This window comes from Myotis yumanensis, unplaced genomic scaffold, assembly GCF_028538775.1.
Source record: "Myotis yumanensis isolate MYYU_CA2020_CCGP unplaced genomic scaffold, mMyoYum1.0.hap1 SCAF_7, whole genome shotgun sequence".
Lineage (NCBI taxonomy): Eukaryota > Metazoa > Chordata > Mammalia > Chiroptera > Vespertilionidae > Myotis > Myotis yumanensis.
The window spans coordinates 74,683,396-74,706,453 of NW_027223758.1; the positions used below are offsets into that span (position 1 = coordinate 74,683,396).

The window sequence follows — 23,058 nt, forward strand, 5'->3', positions numbered from 1 at the left end:
TTCCCCAAACCAGAAATGGAGACTATCCATCATTACTGTTCAGGTAACCACTATTCAGCTTTTATTATATTATATAGTACTTGCTACAGTTTTTAAAAAAAGACATAGATATTGAGAACCCCTGTGTATTCTTTCCGAGCCCTGGCCTCTCCATCCTTCCCTAGAGGCAACTGCAGCACTGAATTCTGGGTATTAGCACTCCCAGGCATGTTTTTATACTTTACACATTGATGTCACCACAAACAGTAGTTTCACAGCTATTGACATGATCTCAGTGTGTCCTAGCCTCTTACAACTTGCCTTTTTAGCTTACCATGCTAAATATTTGGAGTTGTATCCATGTTGATTCATGTAACTCTAGTTTGTTTATTTTTATTGCAGTTTAATATTACACTGTTTAAATATACCACAACTTGTTTACTTGTTCTTATGGTAGACATTTATGGTGTTTCCAGATTTTGCTATTGCATTGCTAAAGTGAATGTTTTTGTAATATCCATGTTGTTTTTTCTAGTAATCTTCAAACATGATGCCTGGTGAAAACCTAAAGAAATTAGTTTATATTTTTTAGATGGTGTTCTACAGCAGCCAATGAGATTATTGTCTGCCTCAATGGATAAAACCATGATTCTCTGGGCTCCAGATGAAGAGTCAGGAGTTTGGCTAGAACAGGTAAAAATGTGGATATTTAAGGAATAGAAAATTAAGTTTATAAACTGAATATTTAATTCCCAAGTCTGTATTCCTAGAGCTGCAGATGTTCATTCTTTGTATATGTTAAATGAGTGAGAACATAATCTCTGGAATCAGTGGTTTCTATTGATTATGAATTGTTTTCTGTTATTGCTATAGGTTCGAGTAGGAGAAGTCGGTGGAAATACTCTGGGATTTTATGATTGCCAGTTCAATGAAGATGGCTCTCTGATCATCGCTCATGCTTTCCATGGAGCATTGCACCTGTGGAAACAGAATGCCGCTAACCCAGTAAGAAAAGCACTTGAAACCCAGGTTAACTTATAGCACTACATCAGTGCTCCTCAACCTTCTGGCCCTTTAAATACAGTGACCCATGTTGTGACTCATGTTGTGACCCAATCATAAAATTATTTTCATTGCTACTTCATAACTGTAATGTTGCTGCTGTTATGAATCGTAATGTAAATATCTGATATGCAGATGGTCTTAGGCGACCCCTGTGAAAAGGTCCTTCGACCGTCAAAGGGGTCGCGACCCACAGGTTGAGAACCGCTGCACTACGTAGTACCAGTAGAGACATTTAAGTTTGAATGACATCACTTCTTTTTGTAAGCATTATACTATAGTTTACTAGGTAAGAAACTCATACTTTTCTAAGAATAAAAGTATTCATTTCTCCAGCATTGGTGAGGCATTGAAATTTCACATATATAAAATTTCTACATAAATGAACTTTACGCTATATAAATTTTAAGTTCTTCCTTTAAGCTATGTAAATTTTTTTATGGGAGCTTTTCCTAAAATGTGTAACTTTCCTATCTTAAAGAAGGTAACATAGTTTGACATTTTCTTGCTGAATAGTTAGGTACTCCATAGATAATGATTGAACAAGTGACTGACAAAAGGGCATTCTGAACACTTATTTTGTGATGGATTATATTGATGCTCTTAGGGGCTGTTGTTATGTGTAATTCTACATGGCCTTCCAAGTATTGGGTCCTTTTAGCTTTTTCTTATAATTTTGGTCTCTTCTCAAAGAGAGGTAATCTTCCTCTGATCATGCTGAACATTATTCCATCTTTTACTTTCTAATTTGCTTCTTATCTGCTGCTTGGGTTTGGGGAAATGCAATAGCAGGAGCATAGTGACTAAGAGCACAGGTCTTGGAGCTAGACATCTGAATTCAGATTCTGCGCCAGCACTTACTAAGCAGATGTATGTCCTTGAGGACATTACCTAAGTCTGTCTCAGATTTCTCATTTGTAAAATGTGGATAGTAGTAGCATCTACACTTAAGGTTTTTATGATGCTTAAATGAGTTAATATTTGTACAGCATAAAAAACAGGGCCTGGCATATATTGGATACTACGTAAAGGTATTTTAATAAATGAAAGAAGTCAGAACATTGACTGAAATGTGAATCACCAGATAATGGCTTCCTTTTAAAGTACAAATTCATGGATTTGCATAACATTTAATTTGTGGGCTTTGTAATAGGTGTGTTACCGATGAGAATTTGACTTCTCAATACAAAGGGTGACTTGCTCTTTCCCTTGTGTCTTCTATTTGTAGTTGATTTTCATGATTGTTTCCACTTTTTTTTCTAAAATATATATATTTTTTATTGATTTCAGAGAGGAATGGAGAGGGAGAGAGAGATAGAAACATCAATGCCCTAACCAGTTTGGCTCAGTGGATGGAGCGTTGGCCTGCGGACTCAAGGTTCCCAGGTTCGATTCCGGTCGGGGGCATGTACCTTGGTTGCGGGCACATCCCCAGTCGGGGGTGTGCAGGAGGCAGCTGATGGATGTTTCTCTCTCATCGATGTTTCTAACTCTATCCCTTTCCCTTCCTCTCTGTAAAAAATCAATAAAATATATTTAAAAAAAAAAAAAAAAGAAACATCAATGATGAGAAAGAGTCATTGATTGGCTGCCTCCTGCATGCCCAACATTAGAGACTTGAGCCCGCAACCTGGGCATGTGCCCTGACCTGGAATTGAACCCTGACCTTCTGGTTCATAGGTTGACACTCAACCACTGAGCCACGCTGGCTGGGCTCGTTTCTATTAAGTGAAACAGGAAATCATCAGTGATGACTTTTAGAAATAAATATTTTGGGGGATAAATTTAATTTCATTCTTAACTCAGAGCTCCTTTGAGCCGTATTTCAGGTGGTCTTTGAGACCCTTCATAGGAAAAAGCATCAGATGACTAAGGAGAAACTCAAACCAGAAGACAGAATCTCACTGTACTTGTGCTTGTAAATTGGCTTCAAATTTATAATAGCTACTTACAAGTATTGAGGGTGATTTTTTTAAAAAAATTGACTATTTTTTAGAGCAGTTTTAGGTTCAAAGAAAAATTGAGCAGAAAGCATGGAAGATTCCCAAATATGCCTCCCTCTTCCCGCCTGCCAGCCCCACACACCCCTACAACCTTCTGTACTTCAGCATCCCAAACCAAAGATGTACATTAGTTATGATCAACAGTGATTTTTTGTTGTTAATTCTCACCCGAAGATATTTTGTCCATTAATTTTTAGAGGGAATAGGAGGGAGGGGGACAGACACAGAGAGAGACATCAATGTGAGAGAGACACATCAATTGGTTGCCTCCTACATACGCCCAGACCAGGGCCGGGAACTGAGCCTGCAACTGAGGTTAGTGCCCTTGACCGGAATTGTACCCAGGACCCTTCAGCACATGGGCTGATGTCTATCTACTGAAGCAAACTGGGCAGGGCAAGAGTGTGATTTTTAAAAACAAACTGCCCTTTAGGACTTGCAGTGGAAGACCACTGATAGTCCAAAAAGCTGTCCTTTGTTCAGAACTTTCCGGAAATTCCCATGAGTGCTAACTTTAGAATCAGTTGTATGCCACAGAGGAAATTAATAGCATTTCTTTGTCATAGCCTTTTTTAAAATTTTTTGACCAGAAAATAGTACAGTTTAACTTAATCACTGACCCCATTCATCAGTCTTGTCTGTGAATGACCTTTTAGGTATTTAGACAAATTTAATTTTCCTCTTAAGACAAGTTTTACCACCACTTGGTTTTGCCCTAATAGACATTCAAAAGTTGTCAAGCCTGGCTGGTGTGGTTCAGTGGTTGAGTATCAACCTATGAACCAGGAGGTCACGGTTTGATTCCTAGTCACATGCCCTGGTTGTGGGCTCAATCCCCAGTGGGGCCACGTAGGAGGCAGCCAATCAAGGATTCTCTCTCATCATTGATGTTTCTATTTCCTCTTCCTCTCCCTTTCTCTCTGAAATCAATAAAAAATATATGTTAAAAAAATAAAAAGATGCTGTGTGGCCCTGGCCAGGTGGCTCAGTTGGTTGGAGTGTCGTCCCATACTCCAAAAGATTGTGGGCTCAATCCCTGGTCAGGGCGCATATGGAAGGCAACCAATTGATGTTTCTTTCTCACATCAATGTTTATCTCTCTCCCAAAAATCAATAAAAACATATCCTTGGGTGACCAGCCATCTGACAGTTTCTGTATTTTGTTGTCATTATTTATATGGTGGCTTGTGTAGGCTCCCTTAGAAAGTGAACCAACTAGGCTTGATTCACCCGTCTGTCTTCTACTCTGCAATTCCCTTGACTTAGTAAAGGAAGCCATTGAGGCACACAATTGGAATCTAATAACTCATTTTACTCTTCGCTTATTTAGTTTAACAAATAAATGCTCACATAGTACCTCCTTTGTGCTGACATTGTTGTGTGTTCTTTACAAATACAAGCTCATTTAATCCTCATAATGATTCTATGAATTAGATAATTTTACAGAAGAGTTAATTTAGGCATAGAAAGGTTAAGTAGTATTTGGCTTCTAGGAGGTATTCAGTAAATGATGAATGGAGGGGAATTTCCCAAAGTTACATTTTTAAAGGACATAGAACATATTTGAATATTTAAGTTCTAATATGCTTGACTGAAAAACAGTCTTTTTTTTCTTCCTTGGCGCGGGGGAGATGGAGAGGGAGAGGGCAGAGAAAGGCATGGGCATGCTCCCAGGAGGGAGAGCACACAGATTCTATTATTTTAAGATCCCATCATGTTTACTTAGCTTTTCACCTTGCTCAGGGATTTCAGTCTTTCCCAGTAGAAGACCTGAGGGCTGAAGGCATTATCAGATTTTATTTTGAGTGGTGGTGGTCTTTGGTTATTTTGATGTGTCATGAGCACTTTCATTACAGAGAGAGTGGACTCCAGAGATTGTCATTTCAGGACACTTTGATGGTGTCCAAGATCTAATGTGGGATCCAGAAGGAGAATTTATCATCACTGTTGGTACTGACCAGACAACTCGACTTTTTGCTCCATGGAATAGAAAAGATCAATCACAGGTAAAATGTCATCATTCTTGACTGATCCCCGTTAATAAAAAACATCCATGAGCATGTGAAAAGTGGAGCAACATCATTAGCTATTAGGGAAATGCAAATTTAAAACCAAGATGAGATGTCACTACACACCCTCTGGAAAGGCTGAAGTAAGAAATACTGACAGTAACAAGTGGTAATAAGGATACAGAGCAACTGGAATGTTCATACATTGCTAGAGGAAATGTAAAAAGATACAAGCATTCTGGAAACAGTTTGATATTTTCTTAAAAACTTATGCATACATGCAGTCTTTACAATTCAAATAATTCTAGTGTTAAATGTATTTACTTCACTTCCACACAAAAGTTCTGTGATGCCTTGTAATTAATTCTTAGGAAACACTATCAAGTCTGCAGCAAAAGCTAATTTCTAAAGTCATAGTGTTAGATAATAGTAGTTGAGGGTGGTTTTTGTCCAGGAAACTTTTCAATCTTGGACTGAGCTTAGAAAACTTGACCGCTGGTAAGCCATTGAACTGTGGTACGCAATAGAGAAAGCCAGTATACGCAGCTTCAATTTCTGACAAACACTCATGGAACCCAATTGTGGGTCAGTTCATGAGAGCTAATGAAACTGGCCACTGACATCATTGCTTTAGTAGCATATGGTAGATTCACATTAATAGAGTCGAGGAGATGGGAGTAAATATTATAGTCAAATGAAAAACAAGGCAAATGATTTAGAGTGACTTTCTGTTGCTCTTGGTGATGTGTTACTGATATGGCTCAGTTGTTTTTCTATGATCTATTAAAAACAAATCATTAAAAAAATAAAATAAATAAAAATAAATCATTAAATTGGACTGAACAAAAATGTAAAATTTTTCCACTTTGAAAGACACTGTCAGGAAAATGAGAAGACAAGTCACAAACTTGGAGAAAGTATTTACATATCTGGAAAGGCTTATATCCAGAATATATATAAAAAAACTTTTCCAAAGACAGTAATAGGGAAACAAACAATCTAGTAAAAAAAAAAAAAAAAAGGACAAAAGATTCGAACAGATATTTTTCTAAGAAAAATGAAGGCAGGAAAAGATTCTCAATACCAGTCGTCATTAGGGAAGTGCAAATGAAAGCTACAGTGAGATGCCATTGTACACATATTGGAATGATTCAAGTTAAAAGACTGACCAAGTGTTGATGAGGAAGTGGGCAATTACAACTCTCATATACTGCTGTTAAATGTATAAACCACTTTGGAAAATACTTTGGCAGTTTCTGAAATCCTATATAATAAAAGCCTAATATGCTAAGTGTCCTGTCATCCGTTCAACCAATCAAAGCGTAATATGCTAAGACCGCTCAATCGCTTGCTATGGCGTGCACTGACTGCCAGGGGGCAGATGCTCTGGCCTGTAGGTTAGCTTGCTGCTGGGGTCTGGTTTGATTGGGACTGAGTGAGATGGGTTGGATATGCCCTGGAGCCCTCCCGGGTCCCTGCCCAGCTGGCCAGCCTCCTCCCCGGCCCTGATCGTGCACCATTAGGGTCCCTCAGCCTGGCCTGTGCCCTCTTGCAATCCGGGACCCCTGGGGGATGTCGGAGAGCTGGTTTTGGCCCAATCCCACAGGCCAGGCCGAGGGACCCCACTGGTGCATGAATTTGTGCACCAGGCCTTTAGTATTTAAATATACATCTCCCATGTCATTCAGCCATTCTACTTATAGGTAGTATTTACTATAGTACCCAAGAGAAATAGAAGCTATAGCCATGCAAAGACTTGTACACGAATGTTCATGCCTGCTTTTTTAGTTAAAAGACAAAAACTGGAAACAGCCCAGATGTCTTCACAGGAGGTGGATGGATCAACAAGTAGTGGTATATCTGTACAAGGAACTACTTAGCAGTGAAAAGGATTGAACACAACAACATGGATGAATCTGCCCCAGGGTCATATCTCCATGGCATAATCAATGATTTTTGTATCTGATATTTTGCTTGTTGAAAAAAATTCTATTTTTGAACTGATGGTCATTTTTATTTATCCTATGTTAATACCCAGGTGACTTGGCATGAAATTGCACGGCCTCAGATACATGGATATGACCTGAAATGTTTGGCAATGATTAATCGGTTTCAGTTTGTATCTGGAGCAGATGAAAAAGTTCTTCGAGTATTTTCTGCACCTCGGAATTTTGTGGAAAATTTTTGTGCCATTACAGGCCAATCACTGAATCATGTACTCTGTAATGTGAGTATCCCTCTAAATGTTTTAACTAAATCTAGTCTCTTCATTGAAATTTTAAAAAATTTTGCTTAAGGCTATAAATGAGTAGAAAGGAAGTCAAACCATTTTATTGGCTTGACAAACTTGTGGTGCGCTAATTTAAATATTAAGTATTTAAATATTAAAACCAGAAGTTTTGTAACAAATTAGCTCAAGACAGTAAAATAATTAAATATTAAATTAAGATATGAATACTGTATATCATCACTGTGCTGGTTTTGATGGTTAGCACATAGTTTCATATGAGATAATTTGATTGATATAACTTACAGATCATTGGCATTTCAGATGGTACTTTGTAAAAATTTTTTTTTACTATTTGAGTATTTAAATATGTTTAATGAAAATATGGTGACTTCCTTTCTGGGAAATGTCTGTGTTTGCATGAGCATCATTAGGGATGTTCCCATGAGACTCTTGGAAGTAGAGCTCTGGGTCTTCCATTTTCAGCTCACTCTTTGCTGGAAGCAGCCCAGTGCATTCCCTATGAGACCCTGAAACTCAGTGAGCTGTTAGGATTCGATGAGAGGATGCCCAGCTTTCTCGATTGGGTAGAGAATTGCGGGTTAGCTGGCACCTGTCTGTTGGGGAGTGATTGCCTAGTGTTGCATCTGTTGGTTTAGGAAATGAAAGTTGGGTAGGTATCCATACAAAGGTGATCTTTAAACTGCTTCTCAGCATTTGTGAGCATGACATCTTTGTAGTGCCTGATGTAATAGTAACTTTCAGTGTTTAAAACGTGTATCGTACGTACTTTTACTCCAGCAAGACGGTGATCTTCCAGAAGGAGCTACTGTTCCTGCTTTGGGATTATCAAATAAAGCTGTCTTTCAAGGTAAGGCTAAAAAAAATTATTGGTATGTAAATCTGCTTACACACTTGTATAACATGTACTTAATATTCATTATAGCCGGTATTTTTTTAAAATCACAATACACACATCTGTCTCCTTTTTTACATATTTTGTGATAAGTACTCTGTACACATGCAGACCCTGAAATGGTGTCATGGAGCACTACAACCACAGATGCTAATATGGGTAGCTGAAAGAATGTTCTATGTTTTACAAACTTGGGAAATGTTAGGTCAAAGGAAAAGGAAGGAATCCTTATGGAACTGACTAGTGCTCCTACCAGCACATTGGAAAACACTGGAGTGGGAGAAACAGAAGCACCCTTGGCTTTGCAATCACGTGGATATGACTTTGAAGTACACTACTTTGAAGTATCACTACTTTCTGATTGGTGGCCTTAATTTTGGAACATGTATAGGAGACGTAAAGTTGGTGACTATCTTCATGATGTTATATGTTTCTTTTAAACCAGGAGATATAGCTCCTCAGCCCTCTGATGAAGAAGAGCTGTTAACTAGAGCAGGTTTTGAGACTCATCAGATGGCCTTTCAACCCTCCATACTTTCTGGTAAGAACTCACAAAAAGATGATTTTAATAGAATCATTAGTACTCATATTTGCCACTGCTGACCTAAATAAGTGCTCTAGCATTTGCTTTTTTATTTGCATGGAAATAGAAAAAATGATTGCAGTGCTATAAATTTATTGTAGAACCTCCCACTGAGGATCAACTTTTGCAGAATACATTGTGGCCTGAAGTTCAAAAACTGTGAGTTAAACTGTTAGCAATTTGGTCTGATTCTGTCATAACTTGTGATTCCCACCCAACCCCAACTTGATTTTTCTCCTTTGTTTTCCTCTTACCTACATTTCCCTCCCCCCAGCTCTAAAGATTTTTTAGTGGCTTTCATAATAGGTGAGACTCAAACTTCACATAGATTTTTATATTACTATGTCTTTATTTACTAGGTTTGTTTATTGGTCTTAATTTTTAATAACATATATTTATGTATCTTCCATTTAAAAAAAAACTTTTAGATTTGTTATTCTGTTTGTCTTTTTTTCTTTTGTTGGTTCCCCATCAAAACCTTTTCATGGTTTATTATTTATTGTACTGGCTGGCTGGTGGTGAAAACTTGTGTTTTTTTTTTTTTTTCTTAATCCTCACCTGAGGATATTTTTTCCATTGATTTTTAGAGAGTGGAAGGGAGGGGGAGAGACACCGAGAGAGAAACATTGATGTGAGAGAGACACATCTATTGGTTGCCTCCCGCTCGTGCCCCAACCAGGGCTGGAGATCAAGCCTGCAACCTAGGTACTTTTCCTTTATCGGAATCAAACCCGGGACCCTTCAGTCCGAGGGCTGGCACTCTATCCACTGAGCCAAACAAGCTAGGGCTTTCTTTTTTCTTTTTTTTTTTAAGTCCTCACCCGCAGACATGCTTAGAGATAGAAACATCAGTGTGAGAGAAATCATTGATTGGTCGCCTTCTATACAATCTATTGGGATCGAACCTACAACCTAAGTATGTGCCCTGACTGGGAATCAGACCTATAGCCTTTCAATGTATGGGATGATGCTCGACCAATTGGGCCAACTCTGGCCATCCAAACCTTGTATTTTAATCTTATTGTTTGAATAAGTTATATTACTTCTAGGACATTGGCATTTTTCTACAGTCTCTGTTTTCCCCCCAAATGTTTGCCTGGGCAGAAATTTAATGTTCCTTAAAAGAACTGTATGCTAGCTAGAGAGGTTGATGTTATTCTTTTCACATTTTAAAACTTTTAGCATGAGGATATTTACTAATACAGGGGTCATGTATTTTCTCGTTTTAAATTTTAGATATGGACATGGTTACGAGTTGTTTTGTGTTGCTTGTAACAATTCAAAGACTCTGCTTGCCTCAGCTTGTAAGGTAGGGGATTTTACTTTTTTACTCTACTTGGTCACAGGTATTTGAGTCGTTAGATTGGTAGTATTTTAGTCAGAACACTGTGTGAATGGCCCCTGGTGCCTGCTCTTTCTAAATCTTGCTCTCTTAGTCTCTTTTTCTTTCTGTTTCATCAAAACCTTGCAAGTCTGTTTCAACTGCCCATTTTTATTCCTAAATACTTGATTTGAACTGATTTATGTCCCTACTAAAAATTTATATCTTAATATGAGACCTAAAAATATGATACATTAAAAATAATTTGAATCCCAGAGACACGGGAATGAGAAGGTGAAACTAGAGGGAGGGCACTCCATCTGATGGTTTCTTGAGGACACTCTTAGAAGGGACCTAAGTGAGTGGAGCTCCTCCGCCCAAGTCCCGGTGAGGCTGGGTGGTGGCCTGCTCAGCTAGCCCCCGCTTGTAGCTGCAGAATAGTGCACTGCAGACATTTGCCTGGGAGACTGACCGATCTTGAACTCACTGTTCATAATCTATCCATGTGCTCTGGTATGAAATAATGTTTATGGAGGATTGTCTGAAGGGTCTCACACACACACATTCCTCTAACTTTTGTAAAATGTATTTACTTGTTTTAAGCATGATGATGAGAGCTGCCCATCTGGATGGCCCATTGTCCCTGCCTTTGCTGTGGCTTCTTGCCACTGGTTGGTATTGAGAGGCATCGTAAGAGATTGCTGTGCCCTCCTGCTCCACACCCTTGCTTGTCCCCTCTGTGAAGGTGGTACTAGCAGTACTTCTGTTGCAGGGGCCTGTGGGAAGAATGGGGCTTAGTAGCAGGGATAGTTGTGCTGCTACTGAGCAGCTAATTTGTCTTTAGTTTTGGGCACTGTCAATCGTAGATAATTATTCCCGGTGTCTTTTCATTTTCCTAAGAGTGTTTTTCACAGAGCAGAAGTTGTATGATTTGGTGAAGTCTAACTTACCAATTTTTTCCATATTGGGTTGTGTTTTTTAACACACGTTTAGTTCTATAAATTTCCCTCTAAGCATTGTTTTTGAGGCATTCCGCAAATTTTAATGTGTTGTGTTTTCATTTTCATTCAATTAAAAATACTTTCTAATTTTCCTTTGATTTCATCTTTGACCTATAGTTTATTTTGAAATGTAGTATTTAGTTTCCATATGCTGAGCTTTTCCCAGTTATCTTTCTTTTGATGATTTCTAATTTCATTTCACTGTGGTCAGAGAACAAATATGATTTGAATCTTAAACTTTAATCTTGGTAAGTTTCCGTTTTCATTTTGGAAAGAATGGATTCTATTTCTGTTAGGTAGAGTGTTCTGAAAATATGAACTAGGTCAGATTGGTTGATAGTATTGTTCAAGTATTTATCCTTTCAGTTTTATCGAGAATGGCATTTTGAGATCTCTGACTATAATTGTGCACTTATCTTTTAATCCTTGCAATTCAGTCAATTTTTACTTTATGTATTTTGAAACTGTCATAAAAACATTTTGATTGTTAGATTTTTTTGATTAATTGGCTCTCTTTAATTTCTGGTTATATATTATGCTCTGAAATCTACTTTGCTATTCATATTGTCAATCTAGCTTTCTTTTGAATTGTGTTTGAATTATATATCTTTTCTATCATTTTACTTTTTTTAAAAATATATTTTATTGATTTTTTACAGAGAGGAAGGGAGAGGGATAGAGAGTCAGAAACATCGATGAGAGAGAAACATCGATCAGCTGCCTCCTGCACACTCCCCACCGGGGATGTGCCTGCAACCAAGGCACATGCCCCCGACTGGAATCGAACCTGGGACCCCTGAGTCCGCAGGCCAACACTCCATCCACTGAGCCAAACCGGTCAGGGCGGGTCTTGCTTTTTTTACTCATCTTGATAATCTTATTTTAATAGGGATTTTATTAGACCATTTACATTTAATGTCATAATTTACATGGTTGGACTTAAATCTGTCATCTTACTATTTGTTTTCTACTTGATCCATCTATTTCTTGTTCCATTTTAATTACATTGGATTAATTGATACTTTTTATGATTTTACTTTATTTCTTCTGTTTGGTTAGTAGATAAAACTTTTTGTTATTTTATTGGTTTTACATTTTACAGTATACGTCTTTAACTTACCACATTACCTTGAAGTAATATTGCATTGTTTTATGTACTACTTAAGAACTTTACAGAAGTATACTTTTGTTTTCCCCTACTTTGTGGTATTGTCATTGTACATTTTACTTATTCACAGAAATTCCATAACGTAATGTTATTTTTGTTTTGACCAGTTATCTTTTATAGAGATTTAAATAATAAAAAAATTCCCATCGGATATCATTTGCCTTATGCCTAAATGATATTCTTTAACATTCTTTGTAATGCAATTCTGCTAGTCATGAATTTTATTTTTTCAGGTTTTGTTTGAAAAAAGTAGATTTCTTCGTTTTTTAATGTTATTTATAAAGAATTGTTGGTTTTTCTTTTGTATATTAAAATGATGCTCCATTTTCTTCTGACTTGCATTGTTTTTCACAAGTCCACTATAATTTGTCTTTGTTCCTCAGTAGTGGCTTTCCTCCTTCTCCCCCCAACTGCAATTTCATATTTATTGCTGGCTTTAAACAGTTTAATTATTGTTGGTATAGTTTTCTTCATGTTTCTTGTGCTTGGGTTTTCTTGAACTTCTTGGATCTGTAGGTTTATTGTTTTAAGTATCTTTTCTTCTTACCCTTTTTGGGGATTCTAGTTAAACCTCTGTTTAACTGCTTGAAGTTGTCATAGAGTTCAGTGATCCCCCCCTCCCCTCCCACACACACACTCTGATTCATTTTGTCTCTCAGGGATGAGTGTTTCTTGTTTCCAGATAGCTGGGTTTTGGAGTGCCATCATTTTCATTTACTTTGTCTGGATTTTTAATTTTTCACTCAAGAGAATAAATCTGATCCCTGTTACTTCATGTTGACTAGAAGTGAATGTCTTTAAACTACGTTTCATCTCTGTCCTACAGGCAGCTAAGAAAGAGCATGCAGCCATCATTCTTTGGAACACCTCATCTTGGAAACAGGTGCAGAATCTGATTTTCCACAGCCTGACTGTCACACAGATGGCCTTCTCACCTAATGACAAGTTCTTACTAGCTGTTTCCAGAGATCGGACCTGGTCACTATGGCGAAGGCAGGACACAATCTCACCTGAGTTAGGTAAAAACAGTTTCTGATTGGGAAGATGAGTAGGAAGACAGTTCTATCCATTTTGTCCACCTTGAGCAGCTGTTGGGTGAAGAAAAGAAAAAATAATAACAGGTGAAAGGCAGAGTCTCACTGTTGTGCAGTCTTTCAAAATTCTGTAATAACTGAAGCAGACTCGACCTTCCTTGAAAAAGTTAAATGCAGGTGGCCTTTGGGTTGACTTCTTTGTGATCATGTAGTCAGGATGGCATGTGTTCAGACATCTCAGTGAAGGAAACAAAAATCTGTATGGAGAAAATTTAGTTTATTAAATTTTGCAGATGGTTATAGAATGCCACCATAAAACCAAATGGATGGCATAGTCCAAGCTAGGGATTTATGGGATAGGAATAATGAAGATACAGTTAAATATGAAACTTAGAAGGACCATTATCTTTACCCTTTCTTACCCACTCCTGTCACTGATCACTGGGAAGGGTGTTTTAGGCTTCCATCTGTGGATAACATGGCCCCCTGGGCAAGATGTTAACACATCTACCTGCATTCTCTACTGAGCCTGACATAAATTGAAAAAAAAGAAAAGAAATAAAAGCTTGTGTGCTTTCAGCAGTGGCCATTCCTCTTTCCCCAGTTTCTTTGGGTAAAATCTTGAGAGTGTTTAAATGTCTGTTGTTTACTCCTACTTTAAATTTTTCCATTGACGCAGTCTGCATGCAGTTTGATCTTGTGATAGTTCTAGCCCCTTAGTTTCTTGTCTTTTAGAGACTATCAGGGACTGTGACACAGACTCAGCAGTATGTGTGAGAAAAGACTGGTTGCTCCTGCAAATAACTAGTGACTTCTAACATGCAACCTTTACTTTTTAAAAAGTTAAAGTGATACCAGTAACATATCCATTAATTTTCTGTATCTTTATGGATTATGGATTAATAGATACCTTCTTTCTTCCTCATAAGCAGTTATATGTTTTAGGTTTAGTCCATATAAGGTCTAGACATTAGCTTACATTTAAATCCTACAAGGGAAAATATTTAAGTTTGGGTTTTTAAATAATCACTTAAGGGTGCATTAATCTTTTTTCCATAGCTTAATATGCAAATCTGGCTACTTCCTGAATAAGGTTGAATTGCTTCAGGCTTCTTCCATAGGCATAAACTGGACCTTTAGCTAAGTGCCTGGAAGACATTTGTCATCAGTCACTAGAGAGCAACTAGTCAATATAACTCATTCCCTACTAGAAAAATAACAGTATTCCCATAGCCTTCTGGCGAGGGGTCAGCTGCCTAGCCGTGGTCTGTTGCAAAAGTCAGCATTTGGAAATTGAATACTAAATTGCATGATGTACATGGCACTTAAACATAGCTTTTTAACAGGCAAAATACCAGCATTCTCTGCTTTGTGAGTAGTGCATGTGTGTTTCTTTCAGACCCAATTTTCAGTCTCTTTGCCTTCACCAACAAAGTCACTGCTGTGCACAGTAGAATTATTTGGTCTTGTGATTGGAGTCCTGATAGCAAGTTTTTCTTCACTGGAAGCCGAGACAAAAAGGTAATTTTTTTTTAACTTAATAGTTTTCAAATGTAAATTAATATTGTTACAAGTATGTTTGGATAGAAACCACATAATCCTGACTTTCTGATACAACCTTTAAAAACCGATTTATATATTCCCTGTGTGTTTTTCATATACATATATAAAAAAGTATTTTCTTGTTAAATGCTATATAGTACATTTCTCTGAAATCTCAAATATGAGAAGGCCTTTCTGACACGGCCTGCATCAGGTGGCCCCAGTGGGAGAAAAGTAATAAATGAAGTGGATCAAGACTAAGAAAGTAGGAGAGCAGGAGCAGGGCAAGGGGCATATGGGGGAAAAGTTTCTACTTTTCTTTTTCATGTTTTTATGAACGAAATGTTTTCTATAACAAATGACTATTACCTTTTCATTCAGTGGTGAGAGTGGGTGTGTGTGTGTGTGTGTGTGTGCCAACATTTCTAGAAACCAAAGTAAGCTAGCTAGCAATGGGTTCTTGACCAGGACCCTCGCCCTTGTTCTCTGGGGCACGTTCACCTGGCTCCTGGTCTTTCCTCTGTTTCGTACTCTTGAATTCCTTTTCCTGTGGTGCTTGCAGACCAGGGAGTGTTTCCTCTCCCTGCCCTCGCCAGTCCTAGTCATGGTACAAATTACTGAAGTTCAGGGCCAGCGTGGGCAGTGAGATGCTGACATGTCAACCCCTGAAACGCTTTCCCTCAGACCTTCACTTCTGTTCACTCCTGTTTAATTCTTCCCTGGCATTTATTTCCTGTGCTCTGCTAGCTGCCCAGGAAGCAGGGCTGTCCTGCCTTCTGCAGTCACACCCAGTAGCAGATGGCCAAGCTGTGGCTCTCAGGGATACGCCAGGGCTGAAACAGACAAGGCATCATCCACTGCACATGCTCAGAAATGCTCTCCCACTTCCTTGGGCAGAGCCTTCTACTTGTAATCTTACTTTGGTCCTGCATTTTGCACTTAATTATCTGCTTCACTTCCCTCTCCCACTTCTTTTTGACCAATCACACCCCCTTAGGTGTAAGCTTCCAGGGAAACCTTATGTGTTATGTAGGTTATCTTCAAGGTTACCCCACAGCTGATGCCCTGAGAGGTGGGTGATGTAGAGGAAGAGCCAGGGACTTGATTGGTCTCTATACATTTTGTGGTAACTTCTTGGGCAGGTGCCTGAGCCCCTCAGTGAGGACATGATCAGTTGAATCTTGCTGGATCAGAACTCCTGAGTGTGAAGAGCATGCCAGACCACCCCCTGGCAGGGACAGTCCATCTTTGGGTGGCACATGTAGGTAACTGAGGTCTCAGCAACTTGTGTCTGCTGCACTGTGGCTTCCCTGTGGTGCTTAAAGTGGTCCTCAGTCCTGGAACACACATGTAAATGCTGAATTTTTTTGACTGCCAGAGCAGCTATTTTTCATATCAATGTCATTGAAACTCTCTGATGTATTGCTAGAAACCTTGCAAAGAGAAAGCTTTACAAAGTCTGATCTGTTTGTGTTAGGTGGTTGTCTGGGGTGAGTGCGACTCCAGCGATGACGCCATTGAGCACAGCATTGGCCCCTGTTCCTCTGTCCTGGACGTGGGTGGGTCTGTGACCGCCGTCAGCGTCTGCCCGGTGCTTAACCTGTCCCAAAGGTTAGTCTCCGCCGGGGCTTCCTTGTATGTTTTCTTTAAGAAGATCATTTGGTTTCAGTATGTAGCCCTCCTACACTCATGAGCTCTTAGCTTCTGAGCTGATATTTTTTTCATAATGTTTGTTTCTCATAAGAATTTTTAAATTGGTAGAACTTGCTGATATTCAAAGTGGTGAAAGGGAAGTTGGGAGTGTGGCTCAAAGGTTCTTATTTCACCAACTTCAGGACTGTGGTACTTTCTGTGTAATAAGGGTCTTCAGCAGAATGGGGGCCCCTGCAGCTGGCCAGGGAAACGTTGGTTCTTGGGTTTTGCCAGTGGAGGACAGAGGTAAAACTGGGCACCCTCGGTGGAGAGGAGACCCCTTGAGGGCACAGTACAGCAGGGCCCCATCTTCTGGGCTGGTGGTTTTAAACAGACCTTTGTAGATGTGGAGTGGTTGGGAACACTGAGGAGCTACACTGAGGAGGGATGGTGGAGATAACAGAAATTCTTGCTAAATTAATAACTGCCTTTCTTCCCTCCCTCAAAAACAGATACGTGGTTGCAGTAGGGTTAGAGTGTGGAAGGATTTGTTTATACACCTGGAAAAAGACTAACCAAGTTCCAGAAGTAAATGACTGGGCCCCCTGTGTGGAAACAAGCCAGAGGTATTTTCTTTCTATTTTTTGCTTCCATCAGACTAGATAGAAATCATGAAATCTTTAGTGGTACATTTTACGCCATGTTTGCATGGAGAAGGACACAGATCTGTATTTGTAGTGCTTGCCACTAAGTGGTAACCCTGTGTTGTGTGGTATATCTCTTGAAATTGATGTTTGCTAACTCTATTTTTAAGAATTCACTTAATCAAATTACTTGTTTGCATATTATCTTTACAGATTACACATTTAAAGCTCATCTCCAAATGACTTAACTGTTTTCAGTAATTAAATCCATCCTCACGCAAAGATGAGCTGTCACTGATTGTACTCAAGTCATAGCCTGTACGATATGAAACTGGAAGCAGTTCCTTTAGAAGGATTTCAGGAAGCATTGAGGCACAGCAGCACTGTGGAGATGTGTGTGACCTCCCAGAGGGGCCACTCGCAAAGGCTCAGCCATATGGTGGCATGGCTTCTGGTGTGCTGATTTTAAATGTCTCAGACTTCAAGATTAACCTGTAGTCCTACCTTTGAACCTGAGAGTGCATCAGGTGACAAGGACTCTTGGTATTTGAAAGTCTAATTTGTGTGCTCTGTCATTTTCACGTTTACTGCCTTAAAATATAAGTCTTTTACTTTATTCCTTCTTGGTTTGGATGCCTAATTTGCAGGTTAAATTTACAGAGAATATTATATTTTCATAGAGATTTATTAATAATCTATGTTTGAGAGCATTGTAGGTCTGTCTGCCTTGGGAGTGGGGATGGGCATTAATATGAGCATCTTGCTCAAGGTCATGCACTTGAAGATCACATTAAAGACCAAGGTTCTTTCACTGGGCAGTTTACTAAATCATTTACTGTCCTTCCTTACCCAGCAATAGATATGTTAGTAAGAGTCCATCCATGTCATAGGGGTGTCAGAAGAATAAAATAATAATCTAGAATATGTTGCAAAGCTGGAATTCTTAAAGAAACACATTCAGTAAAGTTATCTGAAAGGCTGATCTTAATAGCTATGTCATGAATTTCACTGATCATTAAAACAAAATTTGACGGAAAGTCATTATCTATTTCTTGCACTTTTGGTGGTATCCTTGATCAGTCATTAAGTAAAAGATGTTTTCAAGGTTAGAATAAAATTACTAAAAAATTAGTGATGGTATTTTAAAACCTGTACATTGTGATTTTCAGGTTTTTATTTCATTTATGTTAATAGTAGGAGTATACTAGTTAAATTACATGTAGGTAAGCACCCAGTAAAATATTTTTTAGTCAAAGAATACATTCATTTAATGCTTTCTCTGTCTTTGTTTTAGCCAAAGCCATACACTTGCTATCAAAAAATTATGCTGGAAGAATTGTAATGGAAAAACTGAGGAGAAGGAAGCAGAAGGCCCTGAGTGGTTACATTTTGCAAGTTGTGGTGAAGATCATACTGTGAAGATATACAAAGTAAACAGAGGTGCACTGTAATGGACTTAATAACTACAAGCATATAATCATTAGTGTCTTAACATTTTTAAATCATGTAAATGGATAATCTGTCTTCATAATTTCATTGAGTTTCGTTTGTAAGTCCTATAGGAGTATATTAATTTGTATCACAGACCTTTTGAAATCTGATGAAAGCTTCATACTCTATTCAAAATTGTTATATATACAGACACCCTCAGGACCTTGCTCATACCTTCGGGGATTCAGACCTGCATCCATATGTTTCAGATAAGAACTCTGTTCTTTCTTCATGACTGAACTTGCCTTTCTCTTTTCATATGCCCCTCTTTGGGACATATCATTAATTATCTTCTTCAGAGGGAGGACATAGAAAATAAAAAAGAGATTAAAGCTAGATTACTCAATTTTTTTAAAAACAATTTTTGTAAATAGACCACACAAAGTGTGGTCTTGACCCCTTTTTCCCAGTACACACCAACCATTCTAGGAATTTGGCAGGCCATTGGGAGTTTGAAGTGTAGCCAGCCATTTCTTTCATTCTTTAAAAAGATGGGTTCTTCTTTTAGGCTTTGACTTAAAGCAGAATATCTGAACATTTAATCTGATAGATGAAGGAGCTAAAAAGTCAAGTTCTGAATCATTTGATTTTATGTGAAATCACAAATATGTGAAATCACAAATGAATCATGAGAGTAAAGGACGTCCCCAGGAAGAGTGAGTAGTGGGAGCAAAGGGAAGAAGGTGAGAGAAACAGAATGTTGGGTGCCAGCTGAGGTTTGGGAGGTGGGCATAGGAATTAGAAGTTGGGGTGAGAGATGTTAAGAGGGGGTATGATCCCTGGCAGTGTGACTCAGTGGTTAAAGCCTTGGCCTGTGCACAAAGGGTCTTGGGTTTGATTCCCGGTCAAGGGCACATATCTTGGTTGCAGGTTCCTCAGCCCTGGTAGGGGCGCATGTGGGGCAGGAGGTGACCAGTCAATGTGTTTATTTCATGTAGTTGTTTCTCTCCCCCCACCCCCTTCCTTCTTCCTCCCCTCTTTTCCACTCTGTCTAAAAACCAATGGAAAAAATATCCTCGGATGAGGGTTTAAAAAAAAGAGGGAGTATGAGAGGTAGTAGGAAGACTCAGGCGAGAGTGGAGGTTTGCCCTGATCCTCTTGGAATATGGAATCAAGGATATTTTATTCCATTGGATATTTTGAAGGGAATATTAATATATTTTAATTTTTAATCTATATAAAAGCCAAAGCGACCGAACGACCAGTCAACCAGTTGCTGTGATGCGCACTGACCACCAGGGGGCAGATGATCATTGCAGGAGCGACCCTCTGGTGGTCAGTGCGCTCCCACAGCGGGAGTGCTGCTCAGTGAGCTTACTGAACAGTGGCGGCAGGCGCAACGGGGCTAGGATGTGTGGAGCAGCACAGACTCCTTCCCAGCCGCCTGCCACTTTGCACACTACTACATCCCTTGGGGGATGTCGGACTGCGGATTTTGGTCCCATCTTTGCAGGCTGTCCCATCTTTGCAGGCTATCCGACATCCCCTCAGGGTTCCCAGATTGTGAGAAGGTGCAGGCCAGGCTGAGGGACCTCTAGTATTCATGAGGGACCTCATGAATGTGTGCACCAGGCCTCTAGTATTAAAATATTTTTCCATTGATTTTGAGAGAGAGTGGAAGGGAGGGAGAGAGACACAGAGATAAAAACATCAGAGAAACATCGATGTGAGAGAGAGACATCTATTGGTTGCCTCCTGTACACACTCCGACCTGGGCCAGGGATCTAGCCTGCAACTAAGGTACATGCCCTTGACTGGAATTGAACCTGCGACCATTCAAGACCTCTGGCCGACACTCTGTCCACTGAGCCAAACCAGCTAGGGCAGATAAAATTTATTTTAATGACACATTTAACCCAATGTATCCAAAATAGTATCATTTCAACATATCAATATAAAAGATTATTGATTATATTTTGTATAATGTAAAGTGAATCTTACACTTAGGGCCCATCTCAGTTCCGACTAGCCACATTTCAAGTGCTCGGTGGGTACCCATATTTGCAGTTCTAGACAATTGGGTCTGTATTTACTTGTTTCTAGTGTGTGTGTGTGTGTGTGTGTGTGTGCACGCACACACGCACCAAGGCAGTGAGCAGCTGAGCTTCCCACCCTCTGAAGGCAGGATTCCCTGAACTGTTGTTTCCCTGCTTATCAGCTGAAGGAGCTGAGCCTCTCACCCCACTGGCATTCGGGGAGTTGTTCAGATCCCATGCATGCTGGAGTCCACAGCAGATTCAGTCCTTCAGAGCCCTTTCCAGCATAGAATTCAACCCCTGAAATTGCCCTGAGAGCAGGCCTAGTCTTGGAGAACTGAATCCATGGCTGGTTATTGTTTTGTTAGTTGAGCTTGTAGACAGTTTTCCCAAGTTGTTCTAAAGCATCTTCTTCAGTAATCCTCTGTGTCAGCGGTCGCCAACCTTTCGGACCTCACAGACCACCAGTTGGCGACCACTGCTCTGGCTAATCAGTTCAGTAAGCATTCAGAGGACTTGCTGCACACGGGGGCAGCCTGTGTTGTAATTTTACACACACAGGCTGTAGTCTGCCGAAGGAGCACCCTTTGAACTTGTGGTAGTCATTTGAAATGTGAAAGCAAAAAGGTAGTCTTGGAAGTTTGCTCTGGAGAAGCCGAGGACTATTTCAGAATCTTCAGCCTGCCCTTCCCTGTTGTCCCGCTATCTCATTTCATGGCTTGGTGCACAGCACAAAGTTCAGGTTGATGCCAAGCGCCAGCCTAAGCAGTTGCGGTCTCCTAACCTATATAGCTTTCCTAGACACAGGAGAGGTGACTAGGCTGTTCCAAGTACATGCTTACCCTGGACAGCAAGGGGCCAAATCACTGTCTTCCCAGTAGCCTCAGGGAAGTTAGTTATTGATTCCAAAGGGAAGATGTAGGAATTAGAGGGAGACGGCAAACTTAGGAGTGAAATAAAAGAATCCCTCTCTTTAAAATTAGAAATCCTACACATCATAGAAAATCCTGGGTTGTCTAAGAGGAATGCACTGCCTTCTATCCACTTTTGCACAAATTTATGTATTTTTTTCAAGGCAACCTCGGTGTGAGGGCTGGAACCTGGATTTAAGGAATCAGTAATGTGTTTGAATCCTGGCTCACACTGGCTGTAACTGAGGGTAAGCCCAGTGAAATGTAGAATGTTCTTTCTGGTGTATGATGGTGGTATTCTCTCTCAAAGGGAATCAAGGTAACCTGGCTGATGTGGCTCAGTGGTTGAGCTTTGACCTGTGAACCACGAGGTCATGGTTAAATTCTGGGTCAGGAAACATGCCCAGTAGGGGTTGTGCAGGAGGCAGCCAGTCAACGATTCTTTCTCATCATTGATGTTTCTGTCTCACCCGCCCTCTCCTTTCCTGCAATCAATAAAAATATATTTTTTTAAAAAGAATCAAGATAGGCAGACAAGGATGGGCAGGGAGATTTCTAGTGACCAGGCAACTCAGGCTCTTTTCTTTGCTGTCTGCCAGTGTCAGTGTGTGGCTTACTCACAATCCGGAATGGCTGCTTGGCCTCCTGCCATGATCTTTGTATTCTAGCCAGCAGAGAGGAGGAAGGCATAAGAAAAGGCTTGCCCCTGACTGTAACAACTTCTTGGAAGTCCACACAGTTCTGCTGAATCTCTGTGGCCAAAATTCAGTCTTGTGGCCAATATCTCAAAAGAAGCTGGGAAATGAAATCTTAATTGCAGGTGGTCATGTGCTCAGCGGAGAATTAAGGTGTACTTTATTCGGGAAGAAAGTACAAATGTCAGTGTCATTTTGTAAAAAATAACTACCTTGTAGGATTGTTTTGAGGATTAAATGAGCCTGTGCATGAAAAACACTAGCCCACGGCCTGGCTATATCAGATATCAATAACTGGTAACTTTACTATTACAATAAAGCTCAGCCCATGTTGCCTTCATAGGGCTTTTATTAATCCCCTTTCAAGTATTCTTTCCTTTCTCTGAATTCCATAGTATTTTATTCTCATTTTCTTTTATGGCAATTGTCATTTCTATCTTTTATTTATGTATGTCTTAAGCTGTGTCGATTAGATGCTTTTTATGGTAAGAAAGTTTGTCTCAAAATGATGTAGGGAATAATTGCCTCATATAACTGAAAAATTCCAGTGGTAGGGCAAAGTTCAGGTATAGCTTGGCTAAGGCAATGTTTCCCTTTCTCTAGCTCTCTCAGCTCTGTCTTCTCCATGTGTCAGCTTTCTTCTAAGGCTGCCCTCCTTCATGGATGAAAAGCAGCCCTGAAGTGGCAGATTTCCTTGCTCATATCAAAGAGGCTAAACCTTTAAACATTAAAGTCCCTCGCTTTACTCTGACCTGAGCATCCTGAACTAATCATAGCGGGCAGGAGAAAACCACACATCTGATGTAGCAAGAGTCATGAGATGACTGTTACGGAGCTGGAGGCAGGGTGAGTTCCATTAGGGCC

General features: G+C 39.6%; 1 protein-coding gene across 1 annotated transcript in view; it reads left to right on the forward strand.

Moving 5' to 3' along the window:
• Positions 1 to 22,549, forward strand: part of ELP2 (elongator acetyltransferase complex subunit 2) — a 37,736-nt gene extending 15,187 nt beyond the window's left edge. Inside the window, exons 10-22 of the mRNA XM_070421000.1 lie at positions 572 to 672; positions 853 to 984; positions 4,901 to 5,050; positions 7,092 to 7,280; positions 8,082 to 8,151; positions 8,642 to 8,737; positions 8,881 to 8,938; positions 10,016 to 10,088; positions 13,096 to 13,288; positions 14,703 to 14,824; positions 16,323 to 16,456; positions 16,990 to 17,103; positions 18,416 to 22,549. Coding sequence (XP_070277101.1) covers positions 572 to 672; positions 853 to 984; positions 4,901 to 5,050; positions 7,092 to 7,280; positions 8,082 to 8,151; positions 8,642 to 8,737; positions 8,881 to 8,938; positions 10,016 to 10,088; positions 13,096 to 13,288; positions 14,703 to 14,824; positions 16,323 to 16,456; positions 16,990 to 17,103; positions 18,416 to 18,572 — 1,589 coding nt within the window. The 3' untranslated portion in view covers positions 18,573 to 22,549. The remainder of the gene's footprint in view (positions 1 to 571; positions 673 to 852; positions 985 to 4,900; positions 5,051 to 7,091; positions 7,281 to 8,081; positions 8,152 to 8,641; positions 8,738 to 8,880; positions 8,939 to 10,015; positions 10,089 to 13,095; positions 13,289 to 14,702; positions 14,825 to 16,322; positions 16,457 to 16,989; positions 17,104 to 18,415) is intronic.
• The last annotated feature ends 509 nt before the right edge of the window (positions 22,550 to 23,058 follow it).